This window comes from Sus scrofa, chromosome 9 (assembly GCF_000003025.6).
Source record: "Sus scrofa isolate TJ Tabasco breed Duroc chromosome 9, Sscrofa11.1, whole genome shotgun sequence".
Classification (NCBI taxonomy): domain Eukaryota; kingdom Metazoa; phylum Chordata; class Mammalia; order Artiodactyla; family Suidae; genus Sus; species Sus scrofa.
This window is the reverse complement of record NC_010451.4, coordinates 108,960,278-108,978,293: the sequence shown is the minus strand read 5'-3', so window position 1 is coordinate 108,978,293 and position 18,016 is coordinate 108,960,278. Positions and strand designations below refer to the sequence as shown.

The window sequence follows — 18,016 nt, the reverse complement described above, 5'->3', positions numbered from 1 at the left end:
CCATTAAATATTTTATATAGCACAATAAAAAGAATGACTTAACTGGTAAGAATAACAAAAATAACACACCCTCTGAAAATAAGTAAAATATAAAATGCATAAATTGGTTAAAAAACAATGTAACTATATAAATATGTCATCACAATTTGTTACATCTTATTGATTCTTCAATATAGGCATTACACCATTCTAGGTGATGTGATAAACAAGACATTATAGACCTTACATTGTACCATGGAGAGAAATGGTTATTAATAATACAATTGTAGAACTGTATTATTTAATTGTACAGTCACATTGTTTAATTATAATTATCATAAGTTCTTTGAAAAGGTTGAAAATTCTAACCTTTTACTCACCAGGTTGGTTCCTCTGGCAATGGGCCCCCATCCTCATGACCTTTCTGAAAAGTCACCTCATTAACACACTCAGGTGTGATTGAAAGGGCTTTCTTAGGAGTAGCAAAAAAAATGCATTTATTGCTCTAATCACTTGGGAAATTACAAGGGTTTGGGGAGCTCTGCCCAGGAAGAGTGACAAACAACAAATAGAAAATTTCTTATTATAAAATCACAATATCAAAGGGACACAAGTCAATCCATGAGAAATTCTGTCCTATACTAGTTTATTTGTCTATCTAAGCCCAATTATGCTGAACTATAGCAGTAACATGGAAAATCATACTAGTAGGAGCTATTCCCACAATTGCCACCCAATTTGATTAATTCCTTGCAGGTGGTTTTAGGCATGCTTCTTGCATGTTGATGGGTCTTATAGAAAAGAGGGAAAGGAGTGAGAAAATTTGAGGTGTTAGAATGTAATAGGGAAGAATAAGAGTCTCATGCTCTACTGACTGAACTAGCCGGGCAGGGTGTAATAGGGAAGAATAAATCTGACGTCATACTGTATCCATTTCTTTTATCTTAACCTTCATATTCTACTGCTTTTGCTACAGGCTAATCACTAAAGTTAAGTGTACATAAAGGCCTATCCCTGGGAACCAAGCCTGCTGTAAATGTTAAGCTAAAATACCTTTATTTAGTATATGTGCTGCCGAAGCAAGCACTAAAATACCTTTATTTAACTCACAGAAACATCCTGATCTGGCCCACCTGTAAATGGCTACAGAAACAGGAAATTAACACATCCCCTCTGGAATCTGGCTGGAACCAGGAAATATTTGCAATATCCCTTTTTTTATTTTACCTCTCACTGCACCCCCTCCAGCCCGGTCTATAAAAGAAACTAGGTGCAAACCTAGGCAAGATGGTTCTTTGGGACACTAGTCCATCATCTTCTCAGTCTGCTGGCTTTCTGAATGAAGTTGCTATTCCTTGCTCCAACAATCTCTTGATTTATTGGCCTGTCATGCAGCGAGCAGTATGAGCTTGGACTTGGTAACAAGAATAGGTAGAAGGTCATGTGGCCTCTGGAGAGGAAGGAGGCTATACTGCAGGGGAGTAGTCAGATATTGAGGAGGACACGATGCTTAGTCCAGGCTTCCTGCACATAAAATCATACCAGGACTCTGGGTTGGCCTCATCGAAGGGACACTGTGGTGGGCGACCCCACCATTCAAGGTAATACCTCTATTATGTCAACAGCCACAGATCCAGAAACAGTTTGGAGAGAGGTGTGTGGGGAATGGCAAAATATGGGGTGAAGGTGGGGAAAGGCCATGCAGTCCAAAGCAGGCACATGTAAATAGCTATACTTATATAAAATATAAATGTGGATAAATTTAATAGAAAATAAATTTCTTGAACCAAAAAAGTCTTGGGCCAATGTATGATAAAATTAAGCATTTGTTAAGAAGTTTTGAAGTAGATCATTGTTACAAAGCTAGGGTTTGTCCAAGCTGGAAAACTTCCCAATGAAAGTCCAGCTCTATAAGCAATTAAGAGGGTGCTCTTGGTAGCCTAGACAAATATTCTGTGTCTCACATTATCCATGGAATTCTTATAGCTTACTTGTGGATGGAAAATAGCTTAAAATATTTGCAGGGACTTGTCCCTTTCTTCAGAAAGAGTTATGGTTAATTAGAGTTTCTATTTTGTTTTGCTCCCTGACCTCTCAATTGGCTTGTATGCTATTAAGTGATGTTCAAGCAATTTGTTTTGGGGCATAAAAGTTGTTTTGCATCTATTTTCCATAAAAGCGTCAAACACGGTATTGAAATACTTTAAAGTTATTAGGCAATTTAATGTACTGCTGTTGTTTTCCTTAGTGGCCAATGGCTCATCTATTAAGATAAAGCTCTTGCCTCCAGTATTTTGGGATACATCAGTGATGCATTATTAATAGAGTTAGAAAGTTTTTATTTTTAGACTTGGTTAAATTAGGAAAGTAAAAGGATAGTCATGCAGGCAGAATTTAGTTAAAGTATATGGAACTAAAATGTAAATAGTTGGCATAATTTAAAGAGTTGAATGTTTTCACCTCAAGTTCAGAACATAGTAAAGAAATACATTTTATAGCACATCCTCCTTCCACTGATATTTTAACATTTGTGAGAGAAAATAAAATATTTTCTGAATCTTTAAACAAAGAGGTAAGTGTAAGCACTAGTCATAATTTGGTTGGGACCAAAAGTTCAGTTAGGTTCAACTAAATGTTTAAATGGAATGATTCCTTAGTCATCTGCACAATTACACAAAAAAGTTGTAGCTAATCAGAATATACAGAATGTACACAGAAGTGTGAGCAAAGAGCTAGACTCATTTTAAAAAAATGGATTTAGAAATCTGCTTTCCTAAGGGTCTAAACTGGATTTACAGGATATAAAGATAGATGAGGATAAACTTTTGTACTATGAAAACATCTGGAAAATGAGTTTTGTGATAGTACAGAAGGAGTTCTGGGCCTATTCTAAATTATCAAAACCTGTTATAATTATGTTTCGACCTAGCAACCAATTTGAAGTACAATTTAGAAGGAAGGAAGGTGAACTGGAAGTTAGAATTAATTCAGGAGTTTTGCCTTGTTCAAAGGAAGATCTGGGGTTGGAGTTGTGATGCTTTTGGTGAATCTTACCTGAATCATCATTAAATATAATTTGACATTTAAGCTTGTCTTTGAAATTAGAGAGAATTGGAGTTACTTTTCATTAATAGTGAAATCTACATGTAACTGCAAGGGCCACATTTCCCTTGACTGATCCAGAAGAAAAATATATGGTACCATGAGGAAAAGGCACAAGCAATCAAGGGATATTGGTGGAAGGTCTGGTGGTGTTGGGGATGAAGGAAACACACAAAAGCATGGATCCTACAACTCTGGAGAAGGAACATACCACTGAGATTGCTTCCACTGTGTACAGATCTCTGGCTCTAAGGATCTTCCATAAAGACCGCCACAGAGAATAAAGGGGCTGCCTAATGGGTGGGGCTCTGAGCACCCAACACTCTCTGCACCCAGAAAGGGTCCATCTAATTAACATATTTGAGTCCTGCATAAGGTTTTGTATTAAAAAAAGACCCCACCTTATGGCATAGCTATATTTAAATACCATAATAAGTCAAATAAAGACAAATATCATATGATAGCACTTATATGAGGAATCTAAAAAAATGTTACAAAGGAACTTATTTACAAAACAGAGACTTACATGCATAGAAAACAAACTATGGTTACTAAAGGAGAAATGGGGAGAGAGGGATAAATTAGGAGTTTGGTTTTAACAGATGAACACTACTATATATTAAAAAGATAAACAACATAGACCTGCTGTATAGCACAGGAAGTATATTCAATGTCTTGTAATAACCTATATGGAAAAGAATCACTATGCTATATACCTGAAACTAACACAGCATTGTAAATCAACTCTACTTCAATAAAAAATTACCCTAAGGAAAAAAAATCATTGAAGTTGGGGTCCCCTTCCCCCCACCCCTGTTCCAGTAGCATTACTTCAGAAGTGTGAGAAGGAATAGCTAAGAACAGATTTTCATGACCTAAGTCTAATGAATGCCTGCATTTTTTTAAACAAATATTTACAGAGCACCTACTAAGCACCGGCCAAAGTTCTTCATCAATATTCCAGAATGGCTAGAATGAGCCACATGGCAACCTGAAAATGGATACCAGTTAATTTGATAACATTTTGCGCACGACCACTTTTTAATACGCTCAGTGGGTATTCCGAATAGAATGATCAAGAAATGACAAGCTTCCCTTTCCACCCATGTTACAGATCTAGATTTGGGCATTTGAATGATAAGAAAAGTTAACCATTTGCAATTTTATTTTAAAAGATATTCACCGTGTTCCAGAAATTGGTGGAGCCAGGAGAGACAAAGGCTGGTACAGTGCCAACTGATGGCTTGCACACTAAGAAGGCAGAGGAAAAGAAAACCCACTGCTTGGAACTCTGCCCTTGCTTGTTAGAGAGAGGGCAGTGACATCTGCAACTGGAGCTGTAGCCAGGCCAAGCAAGGAAGCAGAGGGAGCTCTGACTCAACTTAAAAGAAAGACCATAGACTTATATGCTCCAGAACATTCTGGTACATTCCACCATTCTGAGGCTTGTATCCTTGTGGCCAAGATCCTAAGGCAGAGCTAAGATTTGGAAGCCCCCTATTGTAGAGAACTGACTCAAATTCCTGGCTTCTGAGTAGTCTTTTCTACTGAATGCTGACCAAGAGAGGAATAGAGTTTCTCTTACTTCACTCTGGAGTAAACTCCTGCTTAGTTGGGATGGTGGAAGTCGCGTGACCAACTCATGCAATTTACTCAGGACTTTCCTGGTTTTAGCACTGAAAGTCCTGTGTCCTGGAAATTCCTCCATTCCCAGACAAACTGGGATAAATAGTTATCCTAAGGAAATACAAGCCAAGTGAACAGACTGGGTATTTCAGTTGTGAACCATTACAAAAGTTACTGGCTTAAGATGCACACTATTATATAAATATGATGGATAAACAACAAGGTCCTACTTTATAGCACAGGGAACTGTATTCAATATCTGTGATAAACCATAAAGGAAAAGGATAGGGAAAAGAATACACACATGTATATATGTATAACTGACTCATTCTGCGGTATAGCAAAAATTATCACAACACTGTAAATCAACACTACTTCAATAAAATTAAAACAAAAGTTAGTGGTTTAAAACTACCATCATTTTGTTTGCTCACCATTCCACATTCCTGGCTAGGATTGGCTGGGTGGTTCTTCTGGTCTTGCTGATGATTGTTTGTGTGACTGTATTCAACATAACATCACCTGGAGGCTGGTCTCAGCTGAGATGCAGGACATCTGGGCCTTGCTTCCTGTCCAAGTAATCCCAGGGCGCCTCCTTTTCCACGCAGCCTCTCCAAGGGGCTTTTTATGGCAGGGTAGCTGAACCTCTACCTAGTGGCACAGGGCTCCTCAGAGTACAAAATCTGACTAGCTTCTCAAGGCATAGATCTGGAACTGGCACAGTGTACTTCTGCTATATTTTATTGGTAAAAGCTAGTCATAGCGCCTTCTAGAATCAAGGTGAGGGGATGACACTAGGAGAGGATACCAAGGGGTAGTTCACCCTGGGGGCTGCCAATGTCACAGCATACTCCAGAGGTGCGGTGAGATGCTCTCTGGGGTTCGCAGGATTCAGGTACGATTCACTTGACCTGTTTGCTGGGCCACCTGCCTCATCTCCTCACAGTCTCCGAGAGAACTGAATATGGATAGTTTGACCTTTGCTTAGAGCCTTCAAGAGCTCTGGGTAGGTTTTAAGACGAGTTCATTTCTATTATTCCTACTTCTGCTACGCATACTGAGGATGGTGAATCCCTGTTAAGGTTGCCAGAAGGTGGGTAAGAAGCAACAGGTTAGGAGGCCTGGGTCTTACAGCGTTGGTGTGAGTCAGTAAAGGACCTGGCTCTTCCATACAATGGTTCTTGCAAAGGGAGTGTCTCTGCCAGGGTCTCCACTCAGGGCAGGGATTACAGAGATCACAGCGCAGCACCTGCCTTAAAGGGGCTGAGCCTTCTCAACAAGGGACCTCCAACATCTCCCCCGTCCCTCCTTCCCCTTCCTGCCTCACCTCACCAGGTTTAGCCTTGAAGTTTACACAAGCGTCACCATTGCTTCCTCCCTCCTTTCTGCTGGTGTCTCTGCTGCAGTTCTAACCCTGCCTTGACTCAACTTCCCAGTCTGCTTTCCTCCTTGGGCTGTGAGCCTCCAGAGGCTGTGTTCTTGAACATACATATAGTCCAGGGGTGTGCTCTCTGCCTGGGGTGTGGTCCAGTAGGTCCTTATGGGAGACCAGCCCAAACTTCTCCACCTCTGAGCTGCTCCAATTCCACATTCCAGGGGGTTCTCTTTCCCTCTTCTCCCCCTGCCCCCGCCCTTTTTTCTTTGCTAGAAAGAACTGGAGCCCCTCTCACCGTCCCCCAACACAAACTCCGCCTAAGACAACCTCAGAGCTGCTGTGCCCCAGGGGCCGCTTCGTTCCCTTTCTCCACCAGACCTCGTCTTCCATCACTGTGGGCACTATCTGAGCATTTTGATTCCTGGCTTCTTCCCTCTCTTTTGCTGGCCGCCCCGCCGCGTGTCACTGGCAGGCCCCTCGCTTCCCGCCTCCGCTCTGTCGCTTTAAGCCGGTCCCCGCCACCGCGCCCCTCCCTTACCCCTCCTGGCGCGCGGCAGCTCCCGCTCCTCCTCCTCTCCCTCTCCCGCTCCTCCTGCTCCTGCTTCTCCTCCTCTCTCCTGCTCCTCCTCCTCCTTATCCTCCTCTCCCCTCCTCCTCTCCCGCGCCTCCTCGCCGCCAGCTCTGCTCCTCGCGGCTTCCGCGGACCCGCAGCCATGGCCGACATCAAGACGGGCATCTTCGCCAAGAACGTCCAGAAGCGACTCAACCGCGCGCAGGAGAAGGTCAGAAGCAGGCCGCGGAGCAGGTGGTGGGGACGTGGCGGGCTGGGCCCCGGCTTGGGGAGCCCAGGAGGCCGGGCCGGGGTCGCTGGGACGCCTTGCCCTCTGCTCAGTTACTGCAGCAAGGCGGTACCCCGGGTTGCGGGGACCCGGCCGGGAGGCGGGAGCGCGGGCGACGCACATAACCTGTTCCTGGAGGCGCGGGGTCTGCCCGGATCTCGCGTCTCACTCGCCCCTGGCGCGGCGGCCGCACTCTCTACTCTCCTGGGCGGTCACCAGGCGCGAGCTGCGGCAGGTGCGGCGGGTCGCTGGCGGCTCCCAGAGCGGAGCGCATCTCCCTCCCGGCGCCGGCTCCCCGCGCACCCGCAGGCGTCTGGTGGAAGGGCTGCTGTCCTTGCTCTGGAGAAATTTCCTGGCTGTTTGCGTGCAGCAGAAACGAGCAATTTAGCACAGAAGCTGCTACCCCCGATATCTGCTTGGGTCAAGAGGGCTGACTGCAGAAACCTAACGGGTTTTAATACAGTGCTGTGGAGTGAATCCTGGAGTTCAAAGCCGAGATCAAGATACACACTTTATTTCTTTTCTTGTTTTATTTCTTTTTTTGAGGGGTCTCTCTGTATGTGTTTCCGTTTTGACGCCAGTGTCCTTCTCTGGAAGGTCAAAGATAACTATGACCTGAACCTAATAGTTCTCTGAATATTTCCAGACCGAGGATGGAGTTTTATTGCATCAAAAAAAATCTATGTTATTGCACTGGTTGGATTTCCTGGTGTTTCGCAAGCCCCCTATTAAATTGGTCACAGTAATTAATTTTTTCCTCCAGAGGTGGGCACAAATAAATGCCAGGGCCAAATCAAGCACAGCTGGGAGCAGCTTCAGAGGTACAGTACCAGGCACTGGGCTTGCCTGGCTTCGCTGCGAAGGCTTGTCAAGACTTTGCAGCACTGAGGTCCTCATTTGTGTCCCCAGCAAAGGGCATTCGTGGTGTAACTTAGGCATTTATTTGAAAATGGGCATCCGGCTAAGGAGCCCAGTGGTTGTGTCTGTTGAACTGTTGTCTTTCATGTTGAAGTCTTTTCTGTCCCTGGGATTCTGGGTGTTCTGCATTTTCTTGTTTTACTGGAAGTCAAATTTGCCACGTTGCTCACTGTGACAGTTAATTTCCCTCTTCAGACCCAGGCTCAGGCTGCCCCCTTGTTCCCAGTGACCCCCAGGAACTGAGCAGAAGGGGGCATTTATCCCTCTGCTTGTCCCCAAGCCCAGAGGTTCGATGGCTGCCTGCAGTCCCTTCCTCTACGCATGCATGCTCTAAATGCAGTAAGAGGATTGTATTTCTTTTAATATCTACCCAAGCTCATCCTGAACTAACGTGATCCTCCTGCTGTTCTGCCACTTCTTCCTCAGATGAATTAGCAAGGCTTCCTGCTCTCTTCCAGTTTCTGGCTACTTGTTCAGAGAGTAGCCAGGATCTGCTAGGACCCTGGCCAGGTTTTGTCATTTTTCCATACTTCTTCTTAACCACTTGTCGGCATTCCTCCCCACTCTCTCCCTCTTTCTAAGTAATTACGTAAATTTTTGTTCTGAAGCTTTTCCTTGAATCCACTTTCTATCTGTGAAAGAATATAGTGATACAGTCTGCCTTTTGACATATTAAAGTATTTCTTAATCTAGGTCACCAGCTGTTAATATGCTCCAAATGCATGAAAAGTAATCTGACTTACAGAGCATTCAAGCCCTTATGAATTGTTGAAAAATCACTTTTTCATTATTAAGGTCAAGTGTGTATTGTGATTGCAGTTAAAGGATGGTGGTTACTCAAGGTGGTCCAGAGGAGCCTTGCATGGGGGTTCAGGTGTCCTCTTTCCTTCCTTGGGGACAGTTGCTGATGAAGAGTGCCTGCTGTACCTAGCTTATGAGGTTAAGACACCAAGAGGCTGAGATCAGGGGTTCTGCCCCTGGGTAAGTTCTGCCCCCTCCTTGAGCCTGTGCAACATATGGGAAAAGGGCATGTGGGAATCCAGGTAAGGCAGCCCAAACCCAAGCCACTGGACAATGGAAAGCACAGTGTGTTGCTGTTACAGGCTTAGACATCTCCCCCAGTGACCCCTTCTTTTTATATCTTTGGCCTCTTCCTCTTCTCCAGATGCTCCATTGTGGTAACTATATGTCACGTATATTCTTGGGACCCTTTGCTCCTTGTTTTTACCACCAAATTGTCTCCAAAGAGAGTCCACTCCCTCGACTTTCTCATCATCCGGGCTCCACCTAACAGCTTGCATGCATTTTGGCTCCAAATGCATGACTGAAACCACTCTTAGAGGTAACTTATGGCTTTCCATGAATTTAAAACACATTTTTTCTTATTGAAAGTCTGTAAATTTTCGTTGGAGAAAGAGTGAGATACACATACAAGGGGAAAAGAACCCCACCAACAAATTAGGACGCACAAATTCTACCATCCAAAGCTGTCACAATTATTCGATGTGTATCCTAGTGGATTTTTTTTCTTTGTATGTATTTATATATAACTAAAACAGGCTCATCCTGTATAGTTTTGTAACCTGTTTATTTCATGTAATAGTCATGAACATTCTTCAATATATGTTCATATTTTCCATCACTGTTTTAAGTCACTGAACAGTATAGATATATATGGATTTTGATGAATCCCCTATTTTTGGAGATTCAGTTTCAATGTTTATGAATATAAATGCAAAGCAGTGAGAAAACTTGTAGGGAAAATGTTCTCATACACTCTGAAATATGTCCTTAGATGAATTGCTAGAAGAATAATTATGTCAAAGATACACTTATTTTTGTTATAGCTAGATTGCCTTTCAGAAATATTTTATCAGTTTCATTCTCACCAGCAGTCCATGAGACTTGCCAACACCGGATAATAATATTTAAAGTACTCTTTAGATAGAGCATTGGGAAAAAATAGTTCCTGTTTATTTTGTTGGTTTGATTTTTAAAAGCTAAACATTAGTTTTTTGTATTGTTGTCTCTTTTGTGAATTGTGTTTCTATTTTTGCCCACTCTGAGTACCATTCCGTCTTGTTATTTGTAAGGGAAGAGACTTCATCATTCCTGAAGATGGGAACCATTTTTTCCTTCATTTTTCTATTTATTTTGATTTTTTGAGGATTTTTTTCTGCTATAGTGCATATTTTGGTTTATATTATGTTTTATGTTTTGATTAAATCTATTGATTCATTTTGGGTGGTTTCTTAGGATTCTGCCACTTGTGAGTATCAAAAACTCAATTCAAACTGGCTTAAGGGAAAAAGGGAATTTAATTACCAAAAATAAAAATATGGTTCTTGCAATATAAATTTAAATGAGATTTTAATAAGTAAATATATATTTGTATTAAGCTATTAAATTTATTCTTATAGATGTATACATTAAAATATATATGCATGTGTGTTATATATGTTAACTCATTTGATTTTATGGTGTAGGTACTATACTCTTCCTAATTTATAGAGAGGAAGAGGTTAAGTGAGATGCCCAAGGTCACACAGTTTGTAGTCAAGCCACAGTTGGAGCCCAAGCAGTCCAGTGCTTCCTCATTACATACTGCCTCTTATAATTATGAAAAAGTCAAGGGCAGACAGACTTCAGGTCTCCATGGAATCAGGGGCCCAACTGCAGGCATCAGGGCTCAGGTGTCTTCTTCCCATCTCTTATCTCTGTAGTCTATTCTATCAGCCCATTCTTGGGCAGGTTCTTCTCTTTTGGTGGCAAGATGGGTGCTAGCTAGACAAAAGCATGTCAATATTAACAGAGAAATCCACAGTATAGCCCTCATAACTGGGGCTTATGCCTACCCTTGGAAGAAGAAAAATTTCTGGCTCAGGGCCAAGGCCTTGGATTGTATTGGGCCTGAGTCACAGGCTTCTACTGCAGCTGGGGTGGAGAAATTTTCCCTAGACCATATGCACTGATGGTGGAGGAGGAAGGAGAATCAGAGCACAGAAAGTGGACTGTGTGCTGTGCCAGCAAAAAAAAGGGTCCACTGCGGTATACTTAAAAGGCCTTCTCTGTCTCATTTTTATATAAATAATAACATTGTTAATCATTTATAATTTTATATTCATTAAAAGTTTCCTTTCAAATTAATATATGCATAATTAAAAATGTCACATATTAATCAAAGGCTTATTATGAAAAGTAGCAGTATAGCAGTCCCCTTTCTCCCCTTTCCTCAACCTCCTGTCCTGTGTTCCCGATGCAGATATTATTAACCACAGTGTCTCTCAAAAATATGCTTAAAAGTACTTCTTGACCCATCCTGTCATGTTTGGTGAAGACAGGTAGATTTATTTATTTATTTATTTATTTATTTTTTAGGACTGAGGTATTTTATTTATTTTTTATTACTCAATGAATTTATCACATTTATAGTTGTACCATGATCATCACAATCCAATTTTATAGGATTTCCATCCCACAACCCCAGCACATCCTCCCACCCCCAAACTGTCCCCTTTGGAAACCATAAGTTTTTCAAAGTCTATGAGTCAGTATCTGTTCTGCAAAGAAGTTCATTGTGTCCTCTGTTCATATTCCACATGTCAGTGATAGTATTTGATGTTGGTGTCTCATTGTCTGACTGACTTCACTTAGCATGATAATTTCTAGGTCCATCCACGTTGCTAAAAATGCCAGTATTTCATTCTTTTTAAGGCTGAGTAATATTCCACTGTGTATATATACCATGTCTTCCTGATCCACTCCTCTCTTGATGGGCATTTAGGTTGTTTGCATGTCTTGGCTATTGAAAATAGTGCTGCAATGAACATCGGATTACATGTGTCTTTGTGAGTCATGGTTTTCTCTGGGTAGATGCCCAGGAGTGGGATTGCTGGATCAAATGGTAGTTCTATTTTTAGTTTTCTGAGGAATTTCCATACAGTTTTCCACAGTGGTTGCACCAATTTACATTCCCACCAACAGTGTACTAGGGTTACTTTTCCTCCACACCCTCTCCAGCACTTACTCTTTTTAGATTTTTTGATGATGGCCATTCTGGCTGGTGTAAGGTGGTACCTCAGAGTGGTTTTGATTTGCATTTCTCTAATGATGAGTGATGTTGAACATCTTTTCATATGTTTTTTGGCCATCTGTATGTCTTCTTTGGAGAATTGTCTGTTTAGATCTTCTGCCCATTTTTTGATGGGGTGGTTTGTTTTTTCAGTATTGAGTATTAGGAGGTGTTTATAAATTTTGGAAATTAATACCTTGTCAGTCAATTCCTTTGCAAAGATTTTTTCCCATTCTGAGGGTTGTCTTTTGTTTTCTGTAGGGTTTACTTTGCTGTGGAGAAACTTTTAAGTTTAATTAAGTCCCATTTGTTTATTTTTGTTTTGACGGTCATTACTCTAAGAGGTGGATCTGAGGAGACATTGCTGTCATTTATCTGAGAGAGTGTTTGGCCTATGTTTTCCTCTAATGGTTTTATGGTGTCTGGTCTTATATCTGGATCTTTAATCCATTTTGAGTTTATTTTTGTGTATGGTGTTAGGGAGTGTTCTAATGTCATTCTTTTCCATGTGGCAGTCCAGTTTTCCCAGCATTGTTTATTGAACAAGCTGTCTTTTTTCCATTGTATATTCTTGCCTCCTTTGTCATAGTTTAGTTGGCTGTAGGTGCGTGGGTTGAATTCTGGGCCTTCCATCCTGTTACTGATCTATATTTCTGTCTTTGTGCCAGTGCCATAAGGTTTTGATGATTGTTGCTTTGTAGTATAGTCTGAAGTCCAGCAGCCTGATTCCTCCAGCTCCATTTTCCTTTTTCAGCATATCTTTGGCTATTCTGGGTCTCCTGTGCTTCCAAACAAACTTTAAAATATTTTGTTCAAGTTCTGTGAAAAATGTCCTTGGGAATTGATAGGGATTGCATTGAATCTGTAGATTGCCTTAGGTAGTATAGTCATTTTGATAATATTAACTCTTCCAATCCAAGAGCATGGAATGTCTTTCCATCGCTTTGTGTCATCTTTGATTTCTTTCATCAGTGTCTTATAGTTTTCAGAGTACAGGTCTTTCCTTACTTTAGGTAGGTTTACTCCTAGGTATTTTATTCTTTTGGATGCGATGGTAAACGGGATTGCTTCCCTAATTTCTCTTTCTGATGTTTCATTGTTAGTATATAGAAATGCTGTTGATTTCTGAGTATCAATTTTGTATCCTGTGACTTTGCCAAATTGATGGATGAGCTCTAACAGTTTTCTGATAGAGTCTTTAGGATTCTCTAGGTATAGTATCATGTTATCTGCAAATAGGGATACTTTTACTTCTTCCTTTCCAATTTGGATTCCTTTGATCTCTTTGAGTTCTCTGATTGCCATCGCTAGGACTTCCAAAACTATGTTGAAGAGTAGTGGCGAGAGCAGACATCCTTGTCTTGTTCCTGATCTCAGCAGGAATTCTTTCAGCTTTTCACCATTGAGAATGATGTTCGCTGTGGGTTTGTCATATATGGCCTTTCTTACATTGAGGTAGGTTCCCTCTATGCCCACTTTCTGAAGGGTTTTTATCAGAAATGGGTGTTGGACTTTATTGAAGGCATTTTCTGCAACCATTGAGAGGATCATATGGTTTTTATTCTATAATGTGGTGTATGACAGTGATTGATTTGTGGATATTGAAGAACCCTTGCATCCCTGGGATAAGTCCCACTTGGTTATGATGTACAATTCTTTTGATGTATTGTTGGATGTGGTTTGCTAGTATTTTGTTGAGGATTTTTGCGTCTATGTTCATCAGTGAAATTGGCCTGTGGTTTCTTTTTTTGTGGTATCTGTGTTTGGTTTGATATCAGAGAGATGGTGGCCTCATAGAATGAGTTTGGGAGTTTCCCTTCCTCCACGATTTTTTGGAATAGTTTCAGAAGGATAGGTATCATCTCTTCTCTAAATGTTTGATAGAATTCACCTGTGAAGCCATCTGGTCCTGGACTTTTGTTTGTTGGAAGTTTTTTAATCACAGTTTCAATTTCAGTTCTTGTGATTGGTCTGTTCATATTTTCTATTTCATCTTGGTTTAGTCTGGGAAGATTATACTTTTCTAAGAATTTGTCCATTTCTTCTAGGTTTTCCATTTTATTGGCATATAGTTGCATCTAGTAGTCTCTTATGATCCTTTGTATTTCTGTGATGTCCATTGTTAACTTCTCCTTTTTCATTTCTAATTTTATTTTTTGAGTCCGCTCTCTTTTCTTCTTGATAAGTCTGGCTAAGGGTTTATCAAATTTTGTTGATATTTTCAAAGAACCAGGTTTTTGTTTCATTGATCTTTTCTATGGTTTTCTTCATTTCTATTTCATTGATTTCTGCTTCAATCATTATGATTCCTTTCCTTCTGCTAACTTTATGTCTTGTTTGTTCTTCTTTCTATAGCTGCTTTAGATGTAAAGTTAGCTTGTTTATTTGAGCTTTTTCTTATTTCCTGAGGTAGGCTTGTATTGCTATAAACTTTCCTCTTAGAACGGCTTTTGCTGTATCCCATTTGTTTTGGAGTCTCATATCTTTGTTGTCATTTGCTTCTAGGTATTTTTTAATTTCCTCTTTGATTTCTTCAGTGATCCACTGGTTCTTCAGTAGCATGTTGTTGAGTCTCCACGTGTTTGTGTTTTTTGCAGTTTTTTTCTTGTTGTTGATTTCCACTTGTATAGCATTGTGGTTGGAAAAGATGCTTGATATGATTTTCAGTTTTCTTAAAGTTACTGAGTTTTGATTTGTAGCCCAAGATGTGATCTTGGAGAATGTTCCATGTGCACTTGAGAAGAATGTGTATTCTGCTGGTTTTGGATGGGATGTCCTATAAATATCTATTAAGTCCATCTGGTTGAATGCTTCATTCAGGGCCTGTGTTTTCCTTATTGATTTTCTGTCTGGGTGATCTGTCCATTGCTGTAAGTGAGGTGTTAAAGTCCCCCACTATGATTGTGTTATTGTCAATTTTTCCTTTTAAGGTTGTTAGCAGTTGCCTTATATATTGTGGTGAACCTATGTTGGGTGAGTAGATATTTACAATTGTTAAGTCTTCTTGGATTGATCCTTTGATCATTAGGTAGTGACCTTCCTTGTCCCTTAAAATATTATTCATTTTAAAGTCTATTTTGTCTGATGTGAGTATTGCTACTCCAGCTTTGTTTTGATTCCCGTTTGCATGGAATATTTTCTTCCATCCTCTCACTTTCAGTTTGTATGTGTCCCTAGAAATGAAGTGGGAAGACAGGTAGATTTTGCTCTCTTGCATTCATCCCTCTACTTCCATATCCATGAGTAATACAGCAAAAATTGTTGATTGCTGAGGATGATTTTTTTTTAAAGATTAACGTATCATGTTTGTTGACAAAAGTATATAGATCTTAAATATTCAGCTTGGTGAATTTTTGTGTTTATGGATCTCTATACAGCTTTAACCAGGGTCAAGTTATAGAACCTTTCTCTCGTCCCTCATAGCTCTTCCTTTCTTCCTTCCTTCCTTCCTCCTTCCCTTCCTTCCTCTCTCTCTCTCTCTCTCTCTTTTCACTTCTGGCCACACCATAGCATATGGAGTTCCTGGGTCAGGGATCAGATCCAAGCTTCAGTCTCAACCTAAGCTCCAGCTGTGGCAACACTGGATCCTTAACCCACTCTGCTGGGCCAGGGATTGAACCTGCTCTCCCAAGACATTGTCAGTCCCATTGAGCCACAAGAGGACTTCCATGGATCTCCTTTATTTATCTTTTTTATGTTTGTACCTTTTAAATTCCTTTACTGTCATTTCCCTGATGAGCATCTTTTCATATACTTACTGGTTATTTTTACATCTTCTTTTGCAAAGTGTCTGTTAAGTTCTTTTGCCCATATGTTTTATTTGGGTTGCTTGGTTTTTTTATTATTGGTTTGTAGAAGTTCTTTATATATTCAGGATATGATGAAGCCTTTGTCATATAAATATTTTCTCCAGAAAGTAGCTTACCTTGAAATGAGCTGAAGTTCAAAATTTTTATTAAGTTTTATCCAAGGATTAAATACTTTATACAACTTTTGTTTTCCCTGGATTTAGTAGTAGCCTTTTCCCCCCTTTGCTTATTTCTCTATGAACTATTTAGAATTGTTTGCTCTTGCTTCATTAGATCTGTCAAATGCCTATCAACATTATTATCAAAGGTTCCATATATCAGATAATGCAATAATTTTCTCCAACTAAAGGACACCCCTAACCACCCTCATTTTGGAGCCTCTGTCTTTTTGCTGTAATCTGGGCTGATTTTTTTCTAGGCCTGCTACATAGCTGTCATCCTAGATCTTGCCTTGCTGATGTTGGGATTGAGGAAAACACTTAAAGCCTCATCTGTTCAATAATCCCAATGTTGCCTGTTGTCAGTGTTGTACCTTATCCCCATTTCCTGCAGTACCTGGTAGAACCAGGTTCTAAGCAGAGTGTGTGTGTTTGCATGTGTGACTGTGCACTAAGAACTGACTGCTTTTTCATTTGTTAATCTGTACAGGTACATTTTCTTTTTCTTTTTTGATTGCCCTGTGGTATATGGAGTTCCTGGGCCAGGGATCGGATTCAAGCCACACTTTCAATCTATGCTGCAGTTGTGGCAATGCTAGGTCCTTTAACCTACTCTGCCAGCCCAGGGACCAAACCCATGTCCTGGTGCTGCAGAGATGCTTTTGATCCTGTTGTGCCACAGCAGGAATTCATATACAGGCACTTTTAAAAAGTAGTTTACTCTATGCTAGTGAGTTGTTTCCATTCTTCTAGCTTCTTTTCTACATTTATTTATTTATTTTTCCTTTTTTAGGGCTGCACCTGTGGCATATGGAAGTTCCCAGGCTAGTGGTTGAGTTGGAGCTGCAGCTGCTGGCCTGTGCCATAGCTACGGCAACACAGATCCGAGATGCCTTTGTGCAGCTCACAGTAATGCTGGATCCTAAACCCACTGAGCAGGGCCAGGGCTCGAACCTGCATCCTCATGGATACTAGTCGGGTTCATAACCCACTGAGCCAATGGGAACTCCCTCTTTTCTGCTTCTATTAAATGTATTGAACTTTCTCATCCACTAATAATGCCTTTCTTGTTTATATTCACGTATGTTCATACCTTATTTATTCCCTGATGGTCACGTTTGTTGGGTTTTGCGAGAAGACAGATATAAACAACGTAGAGTCAGTCTGTTTACCTAGAGGCCTTTCTACTTACCATTTTAATCCCCCTGGGATCTTTTTGACCATCTTTACCCATTTGTGAAATCCAGTAACATTTGTTTGGTCTTAACCCCTCCTTAACCTGTATGCAATATTTAAATCACTCTAAACATTTTTTAAAAACCTAACATTTTTGACATGACTCTAGTGAGGAGGGAAGCCTTTGGTAGTTATAATGCTAACCTTTTTCAGCATCAGATTTTTGTTTGTTTTAATAAGAGTTACACTGTTTAAACTCCAAGGACATGTACTGTTTCATTTATGCCATTTTATCTGCCCTAAGTGATTATTGTATAGTGGCCTTAGGTGTTAAATTTTCTTTCATGCATTATATCTTCCCAAGTAAATTGTGGGTACTTGAGAACAAGAACCAAACATCTTGTGGATTGTATGTATTCAGTGCTGATATATTATTTGACTTTATATGTTCTTGCTTGTTTACCTCCCACCCCTGAAACCACATTGTCTTAAAGCATCCTTCCATGTTATCCTGTCTTAAAGCAGCCTTCCAAGTCATCATAAAGTTTTCGCTGTCATTTGAACTGTCATTTTGTGGAGGCAGTCTTTCAAATAAAATTAGTCTTATGGATTTTGAGGATGGTAGGTCCTCTATCAATATTAGGTTGAACTGTGCTAAATTGTCATTTTTATAAGGGAAACAGACAAATATTGGTAGAGTCCATTGATTCAGCCCCATGTTGATTATGTGATATGGCAAGAAAAAAATGTAGTCTCTTCCATGCCTATTTTTTAAAAAAATTGTTGCCTTGCTGATCTAGTTTTGTTCTCAAAGGGAAGCATGTGGATGGTGTTTATGTGTCCATGTACTGATGTACATGTGCCTGTTTATTTATTTATGTAAGTTGAACGGGAGAAGGTATATGCTGCTCTGACCAGAGCAGGGACTCTTTCCATGGGGTCCAGGGCCTTCTCTGTGGAAG

At 40.5% G+C, this 18,016-nt stretch overlaps 1 protein-coding gene across 1 annotated transcript in view; it reads left to right on the top strand.

Annotated features, from left to right (window-relative positions):
• The window catches only part of AMPH (amphiphysin), a 170,858-nt gene continuing 159,560 nt past the window's right edge, over positions 6,719 to 18,016 (top strand). Inside the window, 1 exon segment of the mRNA NM_001244203.1 lies at positions 6,719 to 6,864. Coding sequence (NP_001231132.1) covers positions 6,796 to 6,864 — 69 coding nt within the window. The 5' untranslated portion in view covers positions 6,719 to 6,795.